Here is a 22,098-nt window from a genome sequence, read left to right on the forward strand (position 1 = left end):
ACCTCGTGTTTTTCTTGCATTGTAATTATGCAATTTTACATCATGTAATTTCTTTCCAAATTTTTAAGAATCCCTGTAAATTTTTATATCACGCACGGGGCTTCGATATCTTTTACGAATCACGTTTATTTCTCTTTGTTTTATTTGTGAATTTGAATTTTGAAAGAATGTCATTTTGTGAAATTTAAGTATTTTCCTCACGATTTTATTTTTTCGAAATTTTAATCGTTAAACAAAGATTTACACACCGTATACAAATATTATATATTCGTTGACATTGAATATTATTTTATCTTGATATATTGTACTCAGAAAAGTACTTCAAAGATAGAAAAAATAGTTAGTGATTTTTATCATTTGAAATAGAAATAGATAATGTAGACAGAGTATTTTATACATATGTATTAGAAGGCAAATACTTGAATATCAATTGTGTGTTTTACATGTAAATTTATATTAAGTTTACATCATATGAAAAAATTTATCATTGCACATGTTGAGACAAATGTGAAGATATTTAGTTCTTATAATTTTACTTTTTATATGTTTAATGAATGATACATTTACTGTGTATCATAAATTACATTATTAGCAATACAAAAATCATATAAATTAAGATAAATAAATATATGATCTAAAAAATTTGTTACTTTTTTATTTTGATGTATTTAAAATTTAGTAAAAAATTCATAATTAATAATAATTTTCAATTACAGTGCAATAGATAGGAATGGAGTTCGGAGTAGGCAATGTTGCCCAAATATCAGCAGAACTTGCTCAAGTAGTAGAAGTGATGATGTCACCAAATGTTCCACAACAACAACGTTTGGAAGTATATAATGCTTGTGAACGATTCAAGGAATCATCTCCTCTATGTGCACAATGTGGATTATATTTAGCACAGAGAGCTCCAAATAGAAGTTCAGTAGTTCGGCATTTTGGATTACAACTTATGGAACATTGTATCAAATATAGATGGACACAAATATCTCAAACAGAAAAAATATTTATAAAAGAAAATGCTATGAAATTGCTTCAAGAAGGTACAGAACCATTATTACAAGAAGAAGCTCATATTAAAGATGCACTTTCTCGTGTTGTGGTAGAAATGATAAAGAGAGAATGGCCACAACAATGGCCTACGTTGCTTACTGAACTTAGTCAAACTTGTACAAGGGGTGAAAGTCAAACTGAATTGGTGCTTCTAGTGTTTTTAAGACTTGTAGAGGATGTTGCACTTTTACAAACACTAGAATCTAATCAAAGAAGAAAGGATATATATCAAGCACTTAACACAAATATGGCTGAAATTTTTAGCTTTTTTTTAAGATTAATGGAACAACACTTTTCAGAATTTCAAAAAAAAAACAGTTTAGGTTGTACTTCTGAAGCTGCGGCACATAGCAAAGTTGTGCAGGTAAATTCATTATAAAATTATTTTAGAATTATATACAAAATTTAATCAAACTATTTTTCCATGATAGGTAGTCCTGTCTACATTATCTGGTTTTGTGGAATGGATTTCAATTAATCATGTTATGGCAGAAGATGGTAGATTATTACAGATATTATGTCTTTTACTGGGTGATCCAATATTTCAGTGCTCAGCGGCTGAATGTTTACTACAAATTGTAAATCGTAAAGGAAAAGCTGAGGACAGAAAACAGTTAATGATTTTATTCTCTGAGGATGCTTTGAGATACATTTATACAGCAGCAACAGCATTGTCACCTGTTACTGGAACAAATGAATTTCATGAAAATCATTATTTATTCTTAAAAAAGCTGACACAGGTAATTTTTTATTTATAGCAAAATGGATAATAAATAACACATGTCAATTTTTAATTTAGGTGTTGACTGGAATGGCAACTCAATTGTGTACACTTTGGGGTAAAGATGATAGTTCCAGTATTCGGCCAACACATTTCAACATATTTTTAGATACTGTATTGACATTTACCATGTATTCAAGCTTGACATTAACACATATGGCAAATGCAATTTGGATAATGCTATTCAAACATGAACAAATAAAACAAGATCCACTGTTATTAACTTACATACCAAAATACGTTGAAAGTACAGCACCAAAGTTAATAAAAGTGGCATATCCACAAGGTAGACAAGCTAATGGAATGAGCGCATATTGTCTTGCGGATTATGATTCAGTGGAAGAATTCAATGTTTTTCTTCATCGATTCAGAACTGATTTATTGGAAGGATTTCGACAAGCCACAATGGTAGCACCTTTGGTGACATTTACTTATGTACAACAGTGGTTAACAGCCAAAATAACAAAGGGAATGACGAATCTTCGATATCAAAGTGATCAAAATGATCCACAATATCTTGAATGGGAGGCTCTTGCACAAGCCTTAGATTCTGTTGTATCAAGAATTCTATTGATTAATGAACGACCAAGCGTACAAACTGGCCTTCAATTATTGGAATTATGTCTCGGTTATTCTCCACAAGATCCTTGGTTATTATCCGCGCTACTTTCTTGTATCAGTGCTCTCTTTGTGTTTTTATCTATGTCAACTGGTTCAATGGCTATGCCAGGAGTGGCAATCTTACCTAGGGTCCTGGAAAAGATCTTTGCTGCTCTGGTATTTGAAGCACCTGGTGAAACAAAAGGTACTCGATCTAGAGCAGCAAAGAATGTAAGGCGACATGCGGCGAGTCTCATGGTTAAAATCAGTTTGAAATATCCATTGCTACTTCTTCCAGTTTTTGAACAAATACATACAATGGTACGGGGTTTAGCAAGAGAACCTAGTCCTTTATCTAAAATGGAAACTACACTGCTCTATGAAGCGCTTTTATTAATATCGAATCATTTTTGTGATTACGAAAGACAAACTAGATTTGTTGCTGAAATAATTGGTGATACATCAGCAAAATTTATCGCGCTTGGATCTGAGTCGTTTAAAGGACCACTTGAATTGATGAGATTCGTAGGTTTGGATCGTCAACCAGTTGAAAATATAGCAGAAGATCCGGCAGGTCATAATCGAAGTGATTTAATGATTTGTATTTGTACAATACTATGTGTTGTAAAACGATGCTCCATACCTGATGACCCAGATCGTGCTGCAAGAGGCAGTTTTGTTGCTGCACTCAGCGAAAGTGGAAATCCGGTATATAGAAATCCAGCTACGCCACATGTAATTCCAGTACTGCCAACACTTTTTGCATTGCTCAGAACAGTGAATGCTCTATTCACACCTTCTGCTTTAGCAGCATTATCAGAGGTAATAAAGATACTAATAATTATATTTTTTTTATTGAGTATTTACATAGAAAAATATATAATGTTTTCTATATATTTTTATTAGGGATATAAAAATGCTCATGAATTATTAGAAGCAGAAAAAGCAAATCTGTTAGGTTTAAATACTACAAATGATAATGAACGAGCTTCTGAACCTGATCAGTCTTCATTTACAGCTTTAGTTCGAATGCAATCATTTCTTAGTACTATTCATGATCTATGTTATCATATGTTAGGTAGTGGATGTCACATGATTGGAAGAGATTTTTATCAGTTACCTGGTTTAGCACCAGCACTTATCAATTCAGTTTTCTCTAATATGGAGGTAATCCTTATTAATTTCTTCTCCAATCTTTTCCTTTTATTTTAACTAGCAATATAATTTATATTCTTATATTCCGTTAACATGTTCTTTTTTTCAGATGATTCCAGATTACAGACTGAGACCAATTATACGCGTATTCATGAAACCGTTTATATATTCTTGTCCACCTGCATTTTACGAAAGCGTTCTTGTACCCGTACTGGCTCATGTTTCTACACATAGTAGGATATTCTTGTTAGAACACTTATTTTATTTATTTCTTATTTGTATTTAATTATTGTATCATTCTCTAACAGTGTGCCAAAGGTTAAGTGCGAAGTGGCAGTATATCGCACATCTTCTCGAATCAGGTGGTTTGGATGAAGAAAATACTGATACGCAAGAAGTTATTGCTGATATGTTAAATAGAAACTTAACAAGAGACTTTGTAGATGTGTTGAAAGTAGCTCTTGTTGGCGGTGCTGCAAGCGATGCAACACCTCCTGATACTATGGAACAAGATAGTGGTGGCATGGCTATAGATCCTCCTTCTTCACGTGGAAATAGCATTGTTGCTGAAGTTGTTAGCGAGTTGGGAGCCGTTGTTCTTCGTAATCCTTCTACGTGCCACAGTGTCGTTCTATGCGTATTAGGGTAATCTAACTATAATGTTCCACATAATATTTATTCTATAGTAAAATTAATTCTAAATGGAAATCTTTTATTTTGTTCAGGGCTTTAGCTTGGAATGATTCAAATGCTAGTTTGAAAGCTACAATGTTAACTGGACCAGTTGTACGAGCATTAGCGGCTGATGGTAGTTTGACACCTGCTATGGCTGCTCATATTATGGTAGCTATTCTTCAAGGTTTGCAACTTCATGGACAGCATGAAGCAAATCAAGGTTCTCTTATAACTTTGGGTGCACAAGTGTACGAATGCCTACGACCAAAATTCCCCAATATTATTGAAGTAATGCAGCAAATTCCGGGTGTTAATCCTACAGATTTGCAACGTTTCGATGAAAAGATGGCTGTAGTTAGTACTAAAGGAAATAAAGTTGAAAAGGGAAAGAAAGATCTTTTTAAAAAAATCACAAATCAGGTAAATTTTATGAGTATATATTATTTAAAATTAAAAGAGTAATACAATATTATTTATGTATATGTTATACAATATATATTACAGCTGATTGGTCGAAGTGTTGGTCAGTTGTTTCGTAAGGAAGTTAAGATAGATAATTTACCACGAATAGAAGTTTTTGGAAAACAACAAGCGGTACGCGTGGATGAGGTATCTGAAAATTCAACTGATAGCGGGTTTGCAGCTTTGTTTGCAGGACCTACGTAGCAGAAACTCCAATTAAATGACCGTACTGCGTGCATATGGTCTGAATTAATAAATAGTAATAAATCATCGTGAAAACGATTTCCTACAAGAAAAGATTGAATTATATAACTATGGAAATCCCGTAACTGAAATAAGAGGATTTCATAAAATAAGCTCATTTCAAATAAATCTTCGTTTTTAAATTATTCATAAAGTTGATCGCGTGTATATACAGTCTGGCGATGAAAGTCTACACTTAACTAATTTACTTATATATCCAATAATGACTAAAATTAAAAGACGCTTACACATGCGTTTAACGTCAATTGTGAATAGCTTGTAGAAAAAGAAAAAAGAAAAAAGAAAACAAACAGGAAAAGTGATAATACCTAGTTTTATTTGTGAAACCCTCTTATTTTTGATTCGGGACTTTAACATATACAGAAAACTTTTTGTTTTTCGAATATCCAGGGTGTGCGTGCCGTGCGTGCATGCATGGGTGCATGTATGTTTGTTGTGTATATGTATGTATTGTATGTATGATGCGTATCTATACGCGTGTAACATAAGACACTTGTCATTAAAGAAAAGCATGCAGCATATTGGATGATACAAACTTCAAACAAATCTAAATAAGCGCTCGAATCATTGTATATTAAGTCTTACGCATTTATTACTATTTCTTTGGATTTACATAAAATCTTTTGTAACAATGTAAAACAGCATGGTTTTCAACAATCACGCGATGTGTTATACAGTTTTTGTAAACAATATTTCGCTAATGTATAATACAGAAGTTGTTGATTTATATAAAATAATTTTACGATTTGGTACAAAAATTTGTATTCGAATTGATTATAATTGTTTTTAATCAAGAGAAAAACGTGTACGTTTTTCAGCACTTTCTAAAAGCGCTGTATATTAATACGTTCCATATGAATTTAGTTTGAATTGTAAAATTTTATTTAGGCATTTCGAAAGTATATAAAGCTATTTAAGATGGTACCATTTAATAGTAGAAAGATTTTTTGTTTGGGTCATGTTACCACCATTAAATGCAACTTTTATTTATCATTTAAAATTGACAAGAATGCAATATTTCAGATGCTTATATGTAAATCAAACATGTAATATTTCCATGTTTCGTTGTTACTTCTTTTTAGTTAATTAATTTTATTTCATTATTGTGAGTAATGCAGCCCTGTAGTTATCACATAAAAATGAATTAGTATTTTACATGATTGCCAGTACACATCAACTAACGACAATACATTAAATTATAGATATGAATGATCACTTAATATGTGACAATCATCTCTGATTCAGAAGTAATATGGTGAAGCATATTGAAAAAATGAAGTACTATCGCGGCAGAGAGATTATGCTATTTAAAAGATTTATAATATTAGGTATGGAAAAATTCTAAATCTACTCCAATTGGTATCTTTTGATGATGCAATATATTTGAATGATAATTCAGATACTAAATTTTGATATTAAATTATATCATGTTATATATAAACAATTTCCCATAATATTAACATCACATATGTTATAAAATAAAATTTACGAAGAATTATATTTTGCAACAAGATACTATTGAGATTACTATAATAGAATATAAGTTTTTAAACAACTTCAAATTTTATTACTAGTTGAGCCAGTTATCGCGTAAGAGTTTAATAATCTTTTTTCAAAACACGCGATAGTACGCACATTAAGGTAACAATGAAATTAAAATACTTTGCCTATTAATACTCTTTCAATTTACTTGTAACTATACTTTCATGAAGATTGCTAAATTTGTTAACATATTTCGACATAAGTACGAATAAGACACTGTTAAAGTCCCAGACATGATTTGTAATTTTTATACTTATGTATGAATGCGCCTAAAAAGAAAATGGGACATTAAAAGGGCTTCATGTATTGAACTTTTAAAAATTGTCTGAAGTACAACTGCAGTAAAATGCCGAAAATATTTCACTATTTTTATATCGTGTTATATACCTTACCAATATTTTAAAAAAAGAAATAAAATAAAGTAAAATATTAGATTAAAAAATTACGGAATGATAATTTATAAACTACAATTTTATTATTGATACGGTAGTCCATGCAGTAAATCCTGAAACAATATTATAATAAGATAGACCGATGAATTTATTTTTACTGTATGTCTAACTCAAATAGAATGCAAATTTTTGCATGGAATCATTGAGTACTAAGTTTTCGAGAATTATAGTAACCTTAAAACAGGTTTCTATAGTACACTATCCACTGTGCGAAAAATTAACGAGAAAAAACACATACTGAATGAATGCACATAGTTGGAATAAGTATAAAAGCTCCACCATAATTTTCTGAATATATAAGTTTTAAAAAACGTTTTGAGATTCAGGATTTCGAGATTATAATATTCATATTTTGCAAATGATCTGATATATTTTCATGTTTAAATTGCAATATAAATAACTCTAATTAATTATTTACGTTATGAAAAAAAATAAATCGTATAATCACATACGAATTGGAAGAATTAATAAAAGAAAATATTAGAAAGCTTTTTACACATGAGATGACTAATAGTTACCTAATAAGTCGCACATTTTATTCTAGGAACTGTTGACGACGACTAAGGTCGGTCATTTTATATAACGTTCATCCGCTCATTCGCATCGTTCGTTCGTTCATTCAGCACACAACAATGAAGATGCGTACTATATCTGTCTCGATAAATTTTTCGCAACAATAATTAAGGAAAAGTTTAATTTCTTCAAATCGATTTGATTTTGTACTTTTTATAAAGGTAGGTTTTGGTAGGTCTCGCATCTGATGCTCTTAGATTACGTAAAAAAATACAGTGAATATTTCGTTAAGAATAAATATCTTTAATGAGCGAGCAATTAAAGAGTAAGGTACGTTTTTAACGTGTGTAACGTTGACGGTACGTTATACCACAAATTCATACAATTCTTAACGAGATCGAAATATCGCTAGAAGTCTGATCCGGAAAAGATCATATGCTCAATATAAGTGTAACGTGCAAACAATTAATTTTATAAACAATCAACTTGATCATTAGAGATTTGAAAGCATTTAAGTGCTTGTTGTATTAATATCATTTTTTTTCCCTATTAATAAAAACACGTCCATATTATCTTTTCCCTTAACATAGACTTGACCACGTGGTTCGAACTCGTACCGTTCCGAAAGAATATCTAAAACGTTCTTAGCCACTTGTATTCTTCCAGCAACTCCAGTCGAATCCATTCTAGATGCTATATTTACAGCGTCACCCCAAATATCATAATACAACTTTGTTGCTCCAATCACTCCGGCAGTTACGTCTCCATAATTAAAGCCAATTCTTAAGATTAATTTAAAACCTAGCAAATCTCGATTAAAATCATTTATTACTTTATGCATTGCCATAGCAAAATCTACTAATTGAAACAGATGCATATACTCGTGTTCACTTTGCTGTCTAACTTGTGGATTTAAACCACTCGCTGCCATGAATGTGCTACCAATAGTTTTAATCTTTTCTACATTTGAGAATTCCGGTCTTTCTAACAACTCATCGAAATCACCAATAAGTTCGTTAAGCACACGCAAATACTCTTTACCACCCAAATAAGATTCATCATAAAGTTCATTAAAGTTCACTATACTTGCAAAAATTATTCCTACAGCTTTATGATTTTGTGAATATTTAGCAGTGGTTTTTAATTGATCAGCAACATATTTTGGTATAATATTATGTAAAAGCCAATCAGCTTGATTTTTCATAGATTGTACACGACTTTTATCTCGTGCGGCTACAGCGTTTCCGTGAAAGCTTAACCGATAACTAATTTCAAATTCACGATTTAGAAACCAAACTAGCAAAAGTAAAAGTATCATATCTAAAAAGATCTCGGAATTGTATAATCTTTCATGGTATCTGATTTCCGCTTCTTGTAGCCTCATAAGAGCGATCCCCGTTGTAAAATTTGATAAGAAAGCAGGAGTATTATTAAATACATCTTTTATAATACTCTCATTAAGTTGATTCTTAATTAAATCAATAACACGTTTATTTATCGAGGATTGTGAATAATTTAGTGAATTGTTAATAAATTGACTACCGAGATTTCTTTGATCATATGATAGATGACACATCACAAGATAAAGAAACAATACACCCATAAATGTTACCAAAAAGTTTTTCATCCAACAATTGAGCTGTGTAAAATTACAAAAATGGACTAAACCAATAAAAATCAAGTATCCATAATAATATTCAAAATTATTTAAATTATGGAAGTTACTGCATGTGTAATTAAGAAGAATTGATGTAATCGGTAAACCGACTAAAACTGCACCACAAATATGCCAAGGGTACCATTGTGAAAAGAATTTAAATATTTGCTGTGTCAATGTTGCATGAACCATATTTGGATATAAAAGTTGTCGAACACAAAGTGACACCGCTATAATTTGAATCATAGTAGCACATACAAAAAAAATCATATAATATAACGTTGGATCGCATAGTAAAAGGAGCGAAACTATAACGGCAGTGTAAACCAACGCCGATATCAAAATATCAAAGTATGTATTAAATCTCGAGGTAGCTAGAGTAGGTGGATTTCCACTGATACATTCGCTAACCTTGTGAGCATTCTCTCTATATTCCTTTTCCATTTCTTTGTTCTTGAAAAAGAGAGTCAAACTCGAAAGTGGTGGTTTCACGAAATATGATCGTTGAGAACTTACGTTATCTTGAACACACCTTCGTGAAAAATAAAATCAAACAAACTGTAACATATCTTTTAAATATATAAAATAAAGTTGATTTATTTACCTGATTAACTGTAGATCAGATTGTTTTCTTAACTTGTGAAAACATGCACCAAAGGTATCCGTGACTGCTGGAGGAAATGGATAAGGAGGCACTGAAGATGATGGCTCATGTACAGAGTTTAAAGTTGAACTAGAAGTATAATAACCACTCACTCTGTGTGCCAATAAATCTCCTTGAGCCATGCCGTTCATCAAAAACAACTAAAACACAAAAATCAACTGTAGAAGAAAGGGGTACATGCTAACTGCTGTTGAAATTTTAGTATTAAAATAATTTTAATATAATGTCTATTAATATTTATAAAGTAAATATACCTGTTGCTGTATACTACTACGTCTGCTGTTACTTCTAATTCCTGAATCTTTCCTACTGCACATAGAAGAGGCACGACTGAGTGGCTCTTGACCAGATAATAAAGGACTAGAAGGTACAGGATTTGGATCCATTTCAATCTCATTTTGAGATGTATTCTGCAAAAATATACAACTTATATATGAATGAGATAATGTAGTTGAAAATTAAAATAATAACTTTTATTGATGCGATTTTGACCTGCCTAAATCCATTGCGATCTTCGTACGATTGAGATTCAGTTTTTGATCGTTCGGCAATAATTGCTTTGGCTTCTTCCATTTCGAGAGGTGTCATTTCTTCAGTAGTTCGTTGTCGTTGTAAATATTTCCATGGTTTGTTCCGTACTTTTTTCTTTCCATAACTGGCAACAGATATTGGACTTTTATTTGCATTCTCCTTTTCATCTGTAGTATCAGTATCTCCGTTTTCAGAATCTAGGATACTTGGCAAAGAGTTTGCTTTCATTCTATAATTACTTGTATTAGTAACCATATGGAGGTAATGATATTTTGATTTAGATTGACTATTACAGGAGGCCAAACGGTGACGCGATTGCATCAAAGGCGATATACTTGTTGGGGATGTAATATTCATTATGAATTGGTTGGTAAAATCTGACTTTCGACCTTTAATAAAGTATGTTTTAATACCTATAATATAAAAAATACTTTTATCAATTTTTTTATTAGTAAATACAAATATTTTTTTGCTCCTGTATAATAATTATGCTAATACCATTTATTAAATCCCCTTCTTCTGTAAGATATCGATCGTTCAGGAAATTCAGTGTCTTTTCACTTAGATGAACTCTTCCTGGTTTTCCTGTGCTCTCTAGTTTGTTTGCTAAAGTTACATCATTAGACCAGACATCGAATTTAAATCTTTTGGTTCCTACAATTCCACAAAGTACAGTTCCAGTATGCACTCCAACCCTCATATTAACACCTTCCCTTCTTTCAATATCAAACTGTTTTATAGCTTCTATCATGGCTATCAAAGTATACATATTCGTTATTTTTTATATAAATGTTTCACTTTTAGAATTTATTAAGCAAGAGAAACATACCTAATCCCATTTCAATACAACATCTTGCATGATCAGGCTTTGGCTCAGGACATCCACTTACACAGTAATAACAGTCTCCCAATGTAGAAATTTTTTCACATCCATGATGTTCACATAGATCATCGAATCTTTCAAAAAGATCATTTAAAATGCCTACCAATTCTTCTGCAGTCTTATTGGAACTCATTCGCGTAAATCCAACAATATCAGCAAATAGGATACTAACATTTTCCATTGAATGCATATTAAATGGTCGAAATAATGAGCGAATATCTGTGTTATTGGACGGTATCGAACCTTTTTTTAATGAATCTTCTCGTTCCCTTTCACGTTCGCTTTCTTCCATTAACCAATCTGCGACTTTAGGAGGCATTACTGAGTGGATCATTTTCTCTTTAAGTTGCTTTTCCATTTCTAGCTGCCGCCGGACCAACAATGATTGTCCGACTTTCATAAATGTACCACGCATCCTTACAAAAGTCATTATTAAAATATGTATACCTATCAGATGAATGCAGATCTGCATTAAGATTCTTATTCCAAGACTCGTAGAAAAATAATCATCCGAAAATGTTCGGTTAGATATGTTGCTACTTAAGAAATAATTTGACATTTCACCATTTTTGTAAGTTAATAGAGTTTCTTCTAATATCGAAGTTGCATTGTTTATACCTTTGGAGATTAAATCATTAGATGAAGCATTCATAGTGGAATTAACAGTAGCTATCGTTGATATTACAGTAGAATTTAAATTCTTGAAAATATTCGTATCATTCAAAACTCCAGATATCCTTCCAGTTATAGTTTCTTGATTTGATTTCATTCCAAGAGCAGATAACAGTTTTGAATCCTGTGAATACGATACTATTTTCATACTTGTAGTTGTAGATTCGTTGTCATCGTGTATCACATTAGAAAATTGACTGTTATTGAAATTCCTCAAAGAGGAATATACAGCTGCTGATATTCTGCTATAATCTATTGTAGCATCATTTTCTGTTGAAGTATTCAATAGAATATGTTTGCTAAAAAACTTCTCTCTTGCATCTTTTGTACCATATAGGTAAGCAGTCAAAAATTCAAATAGAAAAGAATATACCATTGATATTCCCACACAAGCATATAGTGGCATTGGCAAGACAGTGTAAATCAATAACAAAATCTCAGAACATAGTGCAAAATGCCCGACTAGAGTTAAGCCATCTATATAAGGTGGTACTATTGTGAGAAAAAGTAAAGACAGGATGCAAAGCATAGATGCAACTCCTAATGAAATTGGTAACACATAACTTTTATAATAATCTGTATGTGTTAAATATAAGACTGCTGATACCATTGTTCCAACAGCAGTGAAAACTGCTGCTATGACAGGCCATGTTGTAGTATTGTATTCTGTTCCAATTACAACAAAATATGCTAACCATGATAAAGAAACCAGTAAGATATATGTTAGGGCATACCTAAAATAATATATATACCAATATATATTTTCTATTAAATTTAATATATGCATAACATTGTTCTAAATACCGGAATCTTAATCTAATTTGTGGAAAGGCACTTCTTTTAAATTGATCTTCAAGTATTTCTGAATCAAATCTAGGATTCCACCAAGATCTTGGTGCTGCACGTTCAAATGGTACTGGAAGGCTAATTCCACAACATCCAAGTCCTTGTCCACTGTGTGCCAAATATGTTTGGATATATGGTGCTAAAGATATATGAATTTCATCTGCAGCATCTTCGCTATCATCCTTAGCTCTTGTAAAACTTACAGATGAGCTTCGTTTTCGATTTAAAGAAGGAGTCATATTTAACATTTAAATTGTACTAGAACAATATAAAATTTAAAACACACCATAAATATAATTTGTTATATTAAATATATATTATAAATATTAAAATAAATTGACACTACATTTATATTAAAAGTAACATGAATTTTTTATTGCAATATATATATGAAAAAAGACTAGAATTATTTAATAAATTCATTATATAATTCAATTAATTTCAGAAAAGATATTGCCATAAATATAAATCATCTGAGCATATTTTGCTAACATTATTTTTTGTATTACTATTACACTTTACAAAATTACATTATTACAAAAAAGTGAATTCAAATAGTGACATGCATTTGTATACCTAATTATTTCGTGATACAAATAAAATTATAAAAACTACATTCGATATAGAACTTATCCAATTATTAAGAAGGTGATTATAGAACATTTATTTCAAATGACAGCATGCTTTTTAACTCTATCAGCATGATATGATATCGTGATGAAAATAAAGTATTCCTTTAAGCATGGTAACTTTATGATCAAGAAACTTACAGCCAGTCAATTCACCTTGATTACTGGCGAAATCGCCACAAAACTAAGAAAATCATCCTCCCCGCTGACATCGGAGGTTCTTCCTAAAATCAGCTCGCTTCGAAAAGTGCCATTTTGGTTTTCGTTCTTTTTGTATGGTATTTTTAATGTTAATGAGAACAGATAATGTTATATACGACTTAAACTTCAACCGAATTTTTTTATAATCAATTTAATATCATATATTATTAAAAATTATTGTTTAAACGTTTCGAATTTGCCCTTCCGCAATGTACCATAGCCATCTTGAATCTATCGATGACAGCGCCCACGACTAGAAGAGATTTATACATTAAAAATTTACTTCTACTTTACAGACAATAAACTGAACTGAGCGATACAGAATTTGATATTCGCTATGGGGAAATATTTAGCGCAAAGTTCAAGACATTGTGATGTAAAACATTTGAAATATTAACGACGTATGCGCCACCTCAAGTGGTAAAAATTCATATCGTTTTCATATAATAGGAGAAGCGCTAGTCTAGAGAGTTATGTTATTCAAGAACATTTTGTATTTTTGTCGCATATTGAGTCAATAAATCCAATTTAAGCAACTATGTTCGAATTTACTTAATAAATATTAAATAATAAGTGAAGAAATAAAAAAAAATGTCACAACAAACAGCTCTCGTGCAGACTACTAATGCTGGATCTGATATGACACCTGTGCTTGGTAGTTTACAATCTATCGGACCTAATACTCAGGCATCTAATACTGTGCCTAATGTACAAAGTGGTAATACAGTAGTACAGATATTACAACCTCAGACACAATCTCAACAGACGCAATTTGTATCACAACCTCCAAAACAACAGGTAGTGCAGCAGCCTTCTACACAGCAGCAACAGCAACCACAGCAACAACAAAGTTCCTTTAATGATTTTCCTCAGGTATGTCTATTATTGCAAAAATCATATTTTAGCAGATTCTGTTTTATTTAATTTTTGTATTATATTAATTCCAGTTTTTGACTAAGACAAGATTACAAGATTTAGTAAAAGAAGTAGATCCTACTGAACAATTAGATGAAGAAGTAGAAGAAATGTTATTACAATTGGCAGATGATTTTGTAGAAACAACTGTAAATGCAGCATGTTTATTGGCTAAGCATCGACATGCAAACACTGTAGAAGTAAAAGATGTACAATTACATTTAGGTAAGGTATAAGAATTAATTACATAAATAACTATTCAATATAATAAAAATAAATATATTTATATGAATTATTATCTAATTTTTAGAAAGAAATTGGAATATGTGGATTCCTGGTTTTGGTACAGATGAAGTACGCCCATATAAACGTGCCACAGTTACAGAAGCACATAAACAAAGATTAGCACTTATACGAAAATCAATCAAAAAATATTAGTCTTTTTGTACATTTTATCCTGTGTTATTATTTTATCTTTAAGTGACAATTCTTTTATATTTACATGACAGTATACTTTATAACACCATACATACTTGAAATCTTTAAGATATGAATTATAAATTATACATAGTTTTTGCAATATATATAGAGTTAAATATGAAATGCTTTTAATGGTGAACAGTAACTAAAATGTTATTTTCGAGAAAAGTTAATAATTATTTGAATATGAATAAAAAGTAGATAAATCTAACACATATACACACATATGTGTGTGTGTGTGTATTAAAATATTCTAGTCTTGATAAAATGTAAAACAAAATAATTTTTATTTGTAAATTTGATGTGGTATTCCAAATGTTTCGAAAATTTTCGGACAAAAAATAAGAATAAAAAAATTTAATCTATATCCGTTTTGAAAAATGTTTGTAGATTGTTCATTCGTGTATATGTAAGTTCATATAAAATCATGTACGATTTAGAACTTTTAATTTTATAAATTTTCGTGATTTTTTTTCAATATTTTTAAAAAAATTGTATTTTTAACTTTTTATTTGTATTGAAAATATGAAAATAAATATAAAGACAATAAAATTTTTCATAAGACAAAGATTTAGGATAAGGAAATTATGTTGATATTTGTTTAAGTTGTATTTCATGTCAAATACAACTAGATTCAAATCACTAGTTTATCTAGTTACTCTTTGACATAGTAATGACTGAAACAGAAGAAACCGGAACCTGCTTGCTCATCGAGCTGAATTCATCAACCAACCAACATACATACATACATACCATAGTCTAGTATATAAATCGTGATAACCTTTTTCTTTCAGGGACATATTGTAAGATTTTACCATCTGCTTATTGGGACAATTTTGAGACGGTATTATTCATTTTCTTCTACTAGTTCTTTGAAACATATTTAATAATTTACTACAAAATATTGCCATAGTGTTAATATTTAAAAAATAAACAGTCTCTTTTTAGTAAAATATTTGTTCTGTCGCGAATCTAGTGATTATAAAGCATCTGAACACATACGTCTTCGTTCTACTAGTTAAATATAAAAATTATATTAACCAGATTTTGTAATTCTTGTTGTACTTTATTAGTCTGTATACAGTATTCTTTTGATTTGAAAATTAATTAAAACTATCGTAAAAGCCATATTTGATTATATTTAAGATTATATTTATAGGGAATAAATATATCGAAATTGAAATGTCAATTTTATTGCAGATTGTACAGGACTGTACAGAAAATAATATAATTTATCTCATTAAAAGTTGAAAACTCAGTAAAAATTGAATAAAATAAACATAAAATAAAAATTTATTACATTCTGTGAACAAAGTGTATATTGATAGGGGTTGATATTTCTGAAAGAAATTTCAGTTCATAAAATGTCTGTTAGTACTGAAAGTACGAATAACAACACTTGTGTTGTGTGTTACAAAAATGTTGATATTTATAGCATTGGCATGTGTGAACATCCTGTGTGTTATGAATGTAGTACTCGAATGAGGGTTCTTTGTTGTCAAAATGAGTGTCCTATTTGTCGTCAAGACTTACCAAAAGTTGTATTTACAAAGTTGATAAAACCTTTTCGTCAATTACATAAAGGCGACTTGCTAGATACACGATATAATATATATTTCGATACACCTGACATTCAAAATAAATTTTATGATTTATTGGCTAATGTTTGCTATATTTGCAAAGAAAAATCTGTGTTTAATAATTTCAATAGTTTGAAAGATCATATGAGATATCAACATGAATTACATTACTGTGATCTTTGCGTGGAAAATTTAAAGGTAAGTTTTTATTATTTGATATTTTAAGTTTATTTTAAGGTCCATTAAAGTTACTTTATTTTTAATTTTTTATAGTCCATAATAATTTATTATTGTCCATAATAATTTATTATTAATTTATTAACTTATTTAGTTCTATTAAAAAAGTACTTCATTTCTTTTATAACAGATATTTTCCCATGAAAGACGTTGTTATACAAGGTCCGACCTTGCACAGCATCGAAGAAAAGGAGATGTGGATGATAAAAGTCATAAAGGACATCCTTTGTGTGAATTTTGTGATCAGCGTTATATGGATAATGATGAACTATTTCGACACTTAAGAAGAGATCATTTATATTGTCATTTTTGTGATGCAGATGGTTTACATCAATACTATAGCTCATATGATTATCTTAGAGATCATTTCAGACAAGAACATTTCTTATGTGAAGAAGGAATGTGTGTTGAGGAAAAATTTACAAGTGTCTTTAGGACTGACATAGATCTTAAAGCACATAAGGCAAGTGTTCACAGTAAACAATTGAGTAAAGCTGCTGCAAAGCAAGCAAGAACATTAGAGCTAGAATTTACATTAGCTCCACGTGGTGAAAATCGTATGAATAGAAGAGGGATGCCAGGTCCATCAAATACTTCAAATGTATTTATGTCAAACAACGAACCTACTTTTGTACAGCAACCATCTGTGGATGTACAGAGTACAGAAGAATTTCCAACACTGGGTAATACTGCACCTGTTGTACCTACCTTAAATCAAAATAAAGGTAGAGGAAATGTAACAATTCGTAGTACCATAAGACCTCAGCCTCTTGCTGTTACAGACGAAAATTTTCCTGCATTGGGCCTAGAATCAGGAAGTACAAGCATTTCTAAAACTGTTAACTTCAGTGTATCCAGCAGTAATGCTTCAGGATCAAGTGCACAATCACAAAAGAGCACAACTTCTAATGTATCTATCCAAGTAAATCATGAACCAAATGGGACTGTTACTACAAAAGTATCAGGTCCTAATATCAGAATTCGTCCTGCTCAGCTTTCCATGGAATCATTTCCTGCATTAGGTACTGTAGAACCATCAACTAGTAGTAATACAAATTCAGCTCATTGGAAGGAAGTTTTACAATGGACTTGTTCTAAGTCAGCATCCACATCAGTACCAAAACCTAAAAAAGTGGCCTCACCGCCATTAGTACCCTCCCCACCACCTATTCAATCTGGGGAAGATTTTCCTACATTGTCAAAGTCATCAAAATCGAAGAAACAATCAACAATTACAGTGGTTCCTTCTTGGGGTCAACCACAGAGTTCTAATAACAATAATAATATAAAAACAACTACTGATATAACAAAAGGAAAAACGAAAAAGAAAAAAGTGAAACAAAATTGTAATAATAATATTGCTAACGGAAATGATAGTAGTACAAAAACGAATGTAAGTACTGTGGTAGTAAAAAAAGAATGTGAGACACCAAGAAATGTATCTAATACGAATAGCGTGGATGCTGTACAGTCAAGTTCTCAGTCTATGCAAAATGCAGATAACATTAATAACAGTGAAAATACATCTAAGAATATAAATGTTCAGCCTCTAAAGGAATTGGAACTAATTAATAGAAAGGAAAAGAAAAAACATAAAAATATAGACAATGAAACAAATATAAATACAGATTCTGATAATAATTCTTCTATTGGAGTACAGCGAAAACGCACTGAATTAAAAATAGATAGCTTAAATTCTACTAATAGAAATGTCCGTCAATTAGAAGAATTTCCAGCTTTAAGTAGCACCAGTTCCAAACCTTCAGGTTTCACAAATCCACCACCTGGATTTGGAACAACTCCTCCACCTCCTGGATTTTGTATAAAATACAATAGCATGGATAAACTGAACAACAGTAATGGATTAACTTTCACAAATAGTTCTGGAGAGAGTTACTCTATCTTGCCAGACAATAGTAAGCACAATAGTGCATACAACTATGTACCTCCTCCAGAATTTCAAAAACGGAACAAATGTCTCGTGGCCAAAGTTAATGAAGTTCTGATGCAACATGATCAGATCGAGGAATTTCGGTATATAAGTGGATTATTCCGTCAAGGAACGCGTAACGCTCAAGATTATTACACGCACTGTCGCGAAGTTATGGGTCTCAGCGCTTTCGAGAATGTATTTCCAGAGCTTTTAGTTCTCTTGCCAGATATCGAAAAACAGCAGGAATTATTTAAAATCCATAAAAGGGAGAGTGGCAATAAACTTAAAGGCTTAGAAATTTGTGCAACTTGTGGCCAAGTTTTGAAAAATGGTTCTGATTTTCGAACACACATGACTAGTCATACATTAGAAAATCATTTTCCAGCATTGGGTAAAAATAGTGCCCAGCCTCAAAAAAATTCTTGGGTACGTAAATGAGTATGGTAGTGTTCCTTTAATTAACTTACAAATTTTGCCAAGGTTCTGTAAGCTATAAATAAAGGAACTGCTGAACAAATTATTTTTATGAATGGCATCAGTGTAAGATAATCATAATTTGAAGCTACTGGTAAAACATATTCCAAGTGTCAGCTCCTAATATTAAAAGATTAGTTTGAACAAATTAATTACCATGTTGTACTTGGTACTTGTTCAATGACCTGTGTGATTGCTGCCTAAAATAAAGAAAATTTGTTGTATGCACTAATAATTTTATGAAATGCATATAGCAAACAAAGTCAATAATTCTGTGTATAATAACAAATTTTATGTAAATTAATTTAAACAATTTAACATTTGTGACGCATTCAAAATAAGATATTCATACATAAATCTTAAACTAAAATGTTTTAATCAATGCTCTATTCTGTCATATGTTAAAACTACTGTGTATATATTACTCATAAGTAGGAAACATATTTCTGTAATTTATTCATTATCTTTTATGGAGTAGAAATGAAATAAAATTTTATGAAGCATAAAAGTAACACTGCATATTAACAAATTATTTGATACGTTATATATATTATACAGTGCATGTATGATAATGTACTGTTTTGTACTATAATAATAAAGTTATTACATTGAGTTAAAGAAGAATATTACAAAACATGCTGTTCTATTATATCTTCCTTTCTTGTAAAGTATAAAATTATAATTTGTTACAAAAGATGATAGAACACAATTATAAATTTACAACTTATACTTTTATTTCTAAATTTTTTCCTTAATTTATAACTGATACTTTACAATACAAATATTATATATTTATAAAAGAAATTATAAAATTATGAATGAGGAAAAAAGGTAGACATTTTAAATATTTAATCCTATTACTTACTGTTAGTATTATTCATTCTGTAATTGATTATTTATTGAAAAAAGAGGATAATAGAAACTGTATGTTAGTATATATATCATTTTTAATTCACTGCATAGACGCAGAGCAAAGTGCATAAAAATACAAAAATTCACTTTTCTTTTTGGTGTTCTTTATAATAGAAATTATTTGTATAATTTGTTTAATTACATATGTAGAACTTTCTTTCTCAAATAAAAACAATATACATATTAAAATTAATGTAGAAATATTTCATATTTATTTCAAACTCAAGATACACTTTTTACGTAAATTCACAATTCTATTAATTAGGATAATGAGTAGCGTACAAATAATATGTAACTAATAAATTTATACACTCTAATTTATAGTTTTCATTAAAAGAAAAATTTCACTTTGAATATAAAACCTGTTTTAGTATTTATATCCATTGAGTTGGTCAAGATATATTCTATTATTTCAAGTAGTTTTCCTCTTAAAAATTACAATCACAGTGGTATTAAATTATACACATAGTGCGTAATCTGACAAAATGAAAATTGCAACCTGTCTTCTACGTCCATGCTCAATGAATAAATTGTTCATGAAGATTATGAATAACGACAGTGTTTTATCACTTTTTAGCTAGTTCAGTACTCAACCAATCAAGTCCTTCATAAAGTCCATGTCCTTGAGTAGCACAAGTGCTTTGTATGTACCAATGGCGTCCACGTAACGAATTCAGGCCCAATTTATCTGTAAGATCTGCAGCAGACATAGCATTTGGCAAATCTTGTTTATTAGCAAAAACTAAGAGAACTGCATCTCGTAATTCATCTTCTTTTAACATGTTTGCCAATTCACGTTCTGCCTCTCCAATACGTTCTCGGTCATTACTGTCAACAACATAAATGAGGCCCTGTGTGTTTTGGAAGTAATGTCTCCACAATGGTCTGATTTTATCCTGACCACCAACATCCCACACCGTAAAACATATATTTCTGTATTCAACAGTTTCAACGTTGAAGCCAATGGTAGGTATTGTGGTAACAATTTCACCAAGTTTCAATTTATACAATATGGTAGTTTTTCCAGCAGCATCCAAACCCACCATTAATATTCTCATTTGCTTTTTACCAAAGAGCCGGGTGAGTAGACCACTAATTGTTAGGCCCATTTTGTTTGGGAAGACACTGAACTGGTATGAAGTATTTAAACTAGTATCTTTAATCTTAGAAAAATTTTAATGATATCAAGAATTATTTTATTTTCTTAAATGATACGATAGTTCGTATAGAAAAACTATATTTTATGTCTTGGAAATATGACGACGTTTACGATGCCGTTAACACACCTTACAGACAATAATAGCAAACGTCACCTCAAGGCAACTTATTATTCCGGAAATAGTTGGCAAAATTGGCCACGCACACCAACTTCTAGCCTAAAGTAAAGACTAAAAATGTACTTATATTATTATAGAATTTAAAATAATCATTCCTTTTTGTAGTATCTAAGTCGTACGAGCGAAGATATGAACAAACGATACACTGAAAATTATTTCATCACCAAGTTCATGAATCATAATATACTAAATAGAAAGCGACGCAATACATATTCTACCATATAATTTACCGACTACATGTATATCTAAGCGCGTAATTCAAAAACAATATTTTCTTGTACTTTATATTTAAGAAATCTTTAAGTATATTTTAATTATAAAATTACTACTTAATGATTTATGAATATTGTTAGAAAAAAAACTAATAAAGATTTGCATTGTCTTGAAGCTATTAGTACCGCTCCCAACATAAAATGCGAAATTGCATTATCTCATTAACTTCTGAATTATACTTCTGAATTATATATAAAAAATTACGTAAAATACAATGATTTGAAGATTGTAAAATTTACGCAAAATTATTAAAGTGTATATAAATTACGTGTATGATACGATAATTTTCATATGACTTCGAATTCTATTATATTTAAACTCTATTATCACAACTCCTTGATAATATATTATATTCTTCTTTCTATTTTGAAATAAGA

At 30.4% G+C, this 22,098-nt stretch overlaps 5 protein-coding genes across 7 annotated transcripts; 3 read left to right on the top strand and 2 right to left on the bottom strand.

The window, feature by feature from the left end:
• The first annotated feature begins 730 nt into the window (after positions 1-730).
• Positions 731-5,074, top strand: Ranbp21 (exportin-5-like protein Ranbp21). Its single transcript, XM_017903342.1, has 8 exons — positions 731-1,417; positions 1,485-1,793; positions 1,853-3,256; positions 3,341-3,601; positions 3,699-3,822; positions 3,898-4,234; positions 4,315-4,684; positions 4,769-5,074. Exons 1-8 carry the CDS (start codon positions 731-733, stop codon positions 4,928-4,930), a joined length of 3,654 nt encoding a protein of 1,217 aa, XP_017758831.1. The 3' UTR covers positions 4,931-5,074.
• A 2,443-nt stretch (positions 5,075-7,517) lies between these two features.
• On the bottom strand, positions 7,518-13,715 carry Ac13E (Adenylyl cyclase 13E). Of its 2 annotated transcripts, none has more exons than XM_017903533.1 (8): positions 13,536-13,715; positions 12,709-13,008; positions 11,179-12,638; positions 10,848-11,102; positions 10,311-10,762; positions 10,073-10,228; positions 9,759-9,958; positions 7,518-9,686 (listed from the first exon to the last, which is right to left on the bottom strand). In XM_017903533.1, exons 2-8 carry the CDS (start codon positions 12,996-12,998, stop codon positions 8,009-8,011), a joined length of 4,491 nt encoding a protein of 1,496 aa, XP_017759022.1. In that variant the 5' UTR covers positions 12,999-13,008; positions 13,536-13,715; the 3' UTR covers positions 7,518-8,008. The 2 variants fall into 2 exon arrangements, with proteins under 2 accessions (XP_017759022.1, XP_017759017.1); XM_017903528.1 differs by having other exon boundaries at positions 13,521-13,715.
• A 318-nt stretch (positions 13,716-14,033) lies between these two features.
• Taf12 (TATA-box binding protein associated factor 12) lies at positions 14,034-14,971 on the top strand. Its single transcript, XM_017903403.1, has 3 exons — positions 14,034-14,453; positions 14,528-14,720; positions 14,806-14,971. The coding sequence occupies exons 1-3, from the start codon at positions 14,172-14,174 to the stop codon at positions 14,931-14,933; spliced, it is 603 nt and encodes a 200-aa protein (XP_017758892.1). The 5' UTR covers positions 14,034-14,171; the 3' UTR covers positions 14,934-14,971.
• Positions 14,972-16,287: 1,316 nt separating this feature from the next.
• Positions 16,288-19,419, top strand: LOC108549787 (zinc finger protein 598). 2 transcript variants are annotated; one of them, XM_017903315.1, is made up of 3 exons: positions 16,288-16,753; positions 16,923-17,475; positions 17,575-19,419. In XM_017903315.1, the coding sequence occupies exons 1-3, from the start codon at positions 16,340-16,342 to the stop codon at positions 19,161-19,163; spliced, it is 2,556 nt and encodes an 851-aa protein (XP_017758804.1). In that variant the 5' UTR covers positions 16,288-16,339; the 3' UTR covers positions 19,164-19,419. The 2 variants fall into 2 exon arrangements, with proteins under 2 accessions (XP_017758804.1, XP_017758796.1); XM_017903307.1 differs by having other exon boundaries at positions 16,923-19,419.
• A 1,066-nt stretch (positions 19,420-20,485) lies between these two features.
• Positions 20,486-21,587, bottom strand: Arf102F (ADP-ribosylation factor 2). Its single transcript, XM_017903329.1, has one exon. The coding sequence runs from the start codon at positions 21,218-21,220 to the stop codon at positions 20,678-20,680; it is 543 nt and encodes a 180-aa protein (XP_017758818.1). The 5' UTR covers positions 21,221-21,587; the 3' UTR covers positions 20,486-20,677.
• Between the last annotated feature and the right edge of the window lie 511 nt (positions 21,588-22,098).

This window comes from Eufriesea mexicana, unplaced genomic scaffold (assembly GCF_001483705.2).
Source record: "Eufriesea mexicana isolate 0111107269 unplaced genomic scaffold, ASM148370v2 scaffold4744748180, whole genome shotgun sequence".
Classification (NCBI taxonomy): Eukaryota; Metazoa; Arthropoda; class Insecta; order Hymenoptera; family Apidae; genus Eufriesea; species Eufriesea mexicana.

Coding starts and splice junctions, on each gene's coding strand:
- Taf12 (XM_017903403.1), top strand. CDS start 14,172: ATGTCACAACAAACAGCTCTCGTGCAGACTACTAATGCTGGATCTGAT. Junction 14,454..14,527: donor CCTTTAATGATTTTCCTCAG/GTATGTCTATTA, acceptor TATTAATTCCAG/TTTTTGACTAAGACAAGATT. Junction 14,721..14,805: donor AGATGTACAATTACATTTAG/GTAAGGTATAAG, acceptor TCTAATTTTTAG/AAAGAAATTGGAATATGTGG.
- Arf102F (XM_017903329.1), bottom strand. CDS start 21,220: ATGGGCCTAACAATTAGTGGTCTACTCACCCGGCTCTTTGGTAAAAAG.
- LOC108549787 (XM_017903307.1), top strand. CDS start 16,340: ATGTCTGTTAGTACTGAAAGTACGAATAACAACACTTGTGTTGTGTGT. Junction 16,754..16,922: donor TTTGCGTGGAAAATTTAAAG/GTAAGTTTTTAT, acceptor CTTTTATAACAG/ATATTTTCCCATGAAAGACG.
- Ranbp21 (XM_017903342.1), top strand. CDS start 731: ATGGAGTTCGGAGTAGGCAATGTTGCCCAAATATCAGCAGAACTTGCT. Junction 3,257..3,340: donor CTTTAGCAGCATTATCAGAG/GTAATAAAGATA, acceptor TATTTTTATTAG/GGATATAAAAATGCTCATGA. Junction 3,602..3,698: donor CAGTTTTCTCTAATATGGAG/GTAATCCTTATT, acceptor TCTTTTTTTCAG/ATGATTCCAGATTACAGACT.
- Ac13E (XM_017903533.1), bottom strand. CDS start 12,998: ATGTTAAATATGACTCCTTCTTTAAATCGAAAACGAAGCTCATCTGTA. Junction 12,639..12,708: donor CAAATTAGATTAAGATTCCG/GTATTTAGAACA, acceptor ATATTATTTTAG/GTATGCCCTAACATATATCT. Junction 9,959..10,072: donor GTAGTAGTATACAGCAACAG/GTATATTTACTT, acceptor TTTGTGTTTTAG/TTGTTTTTGATGAACGGCAT.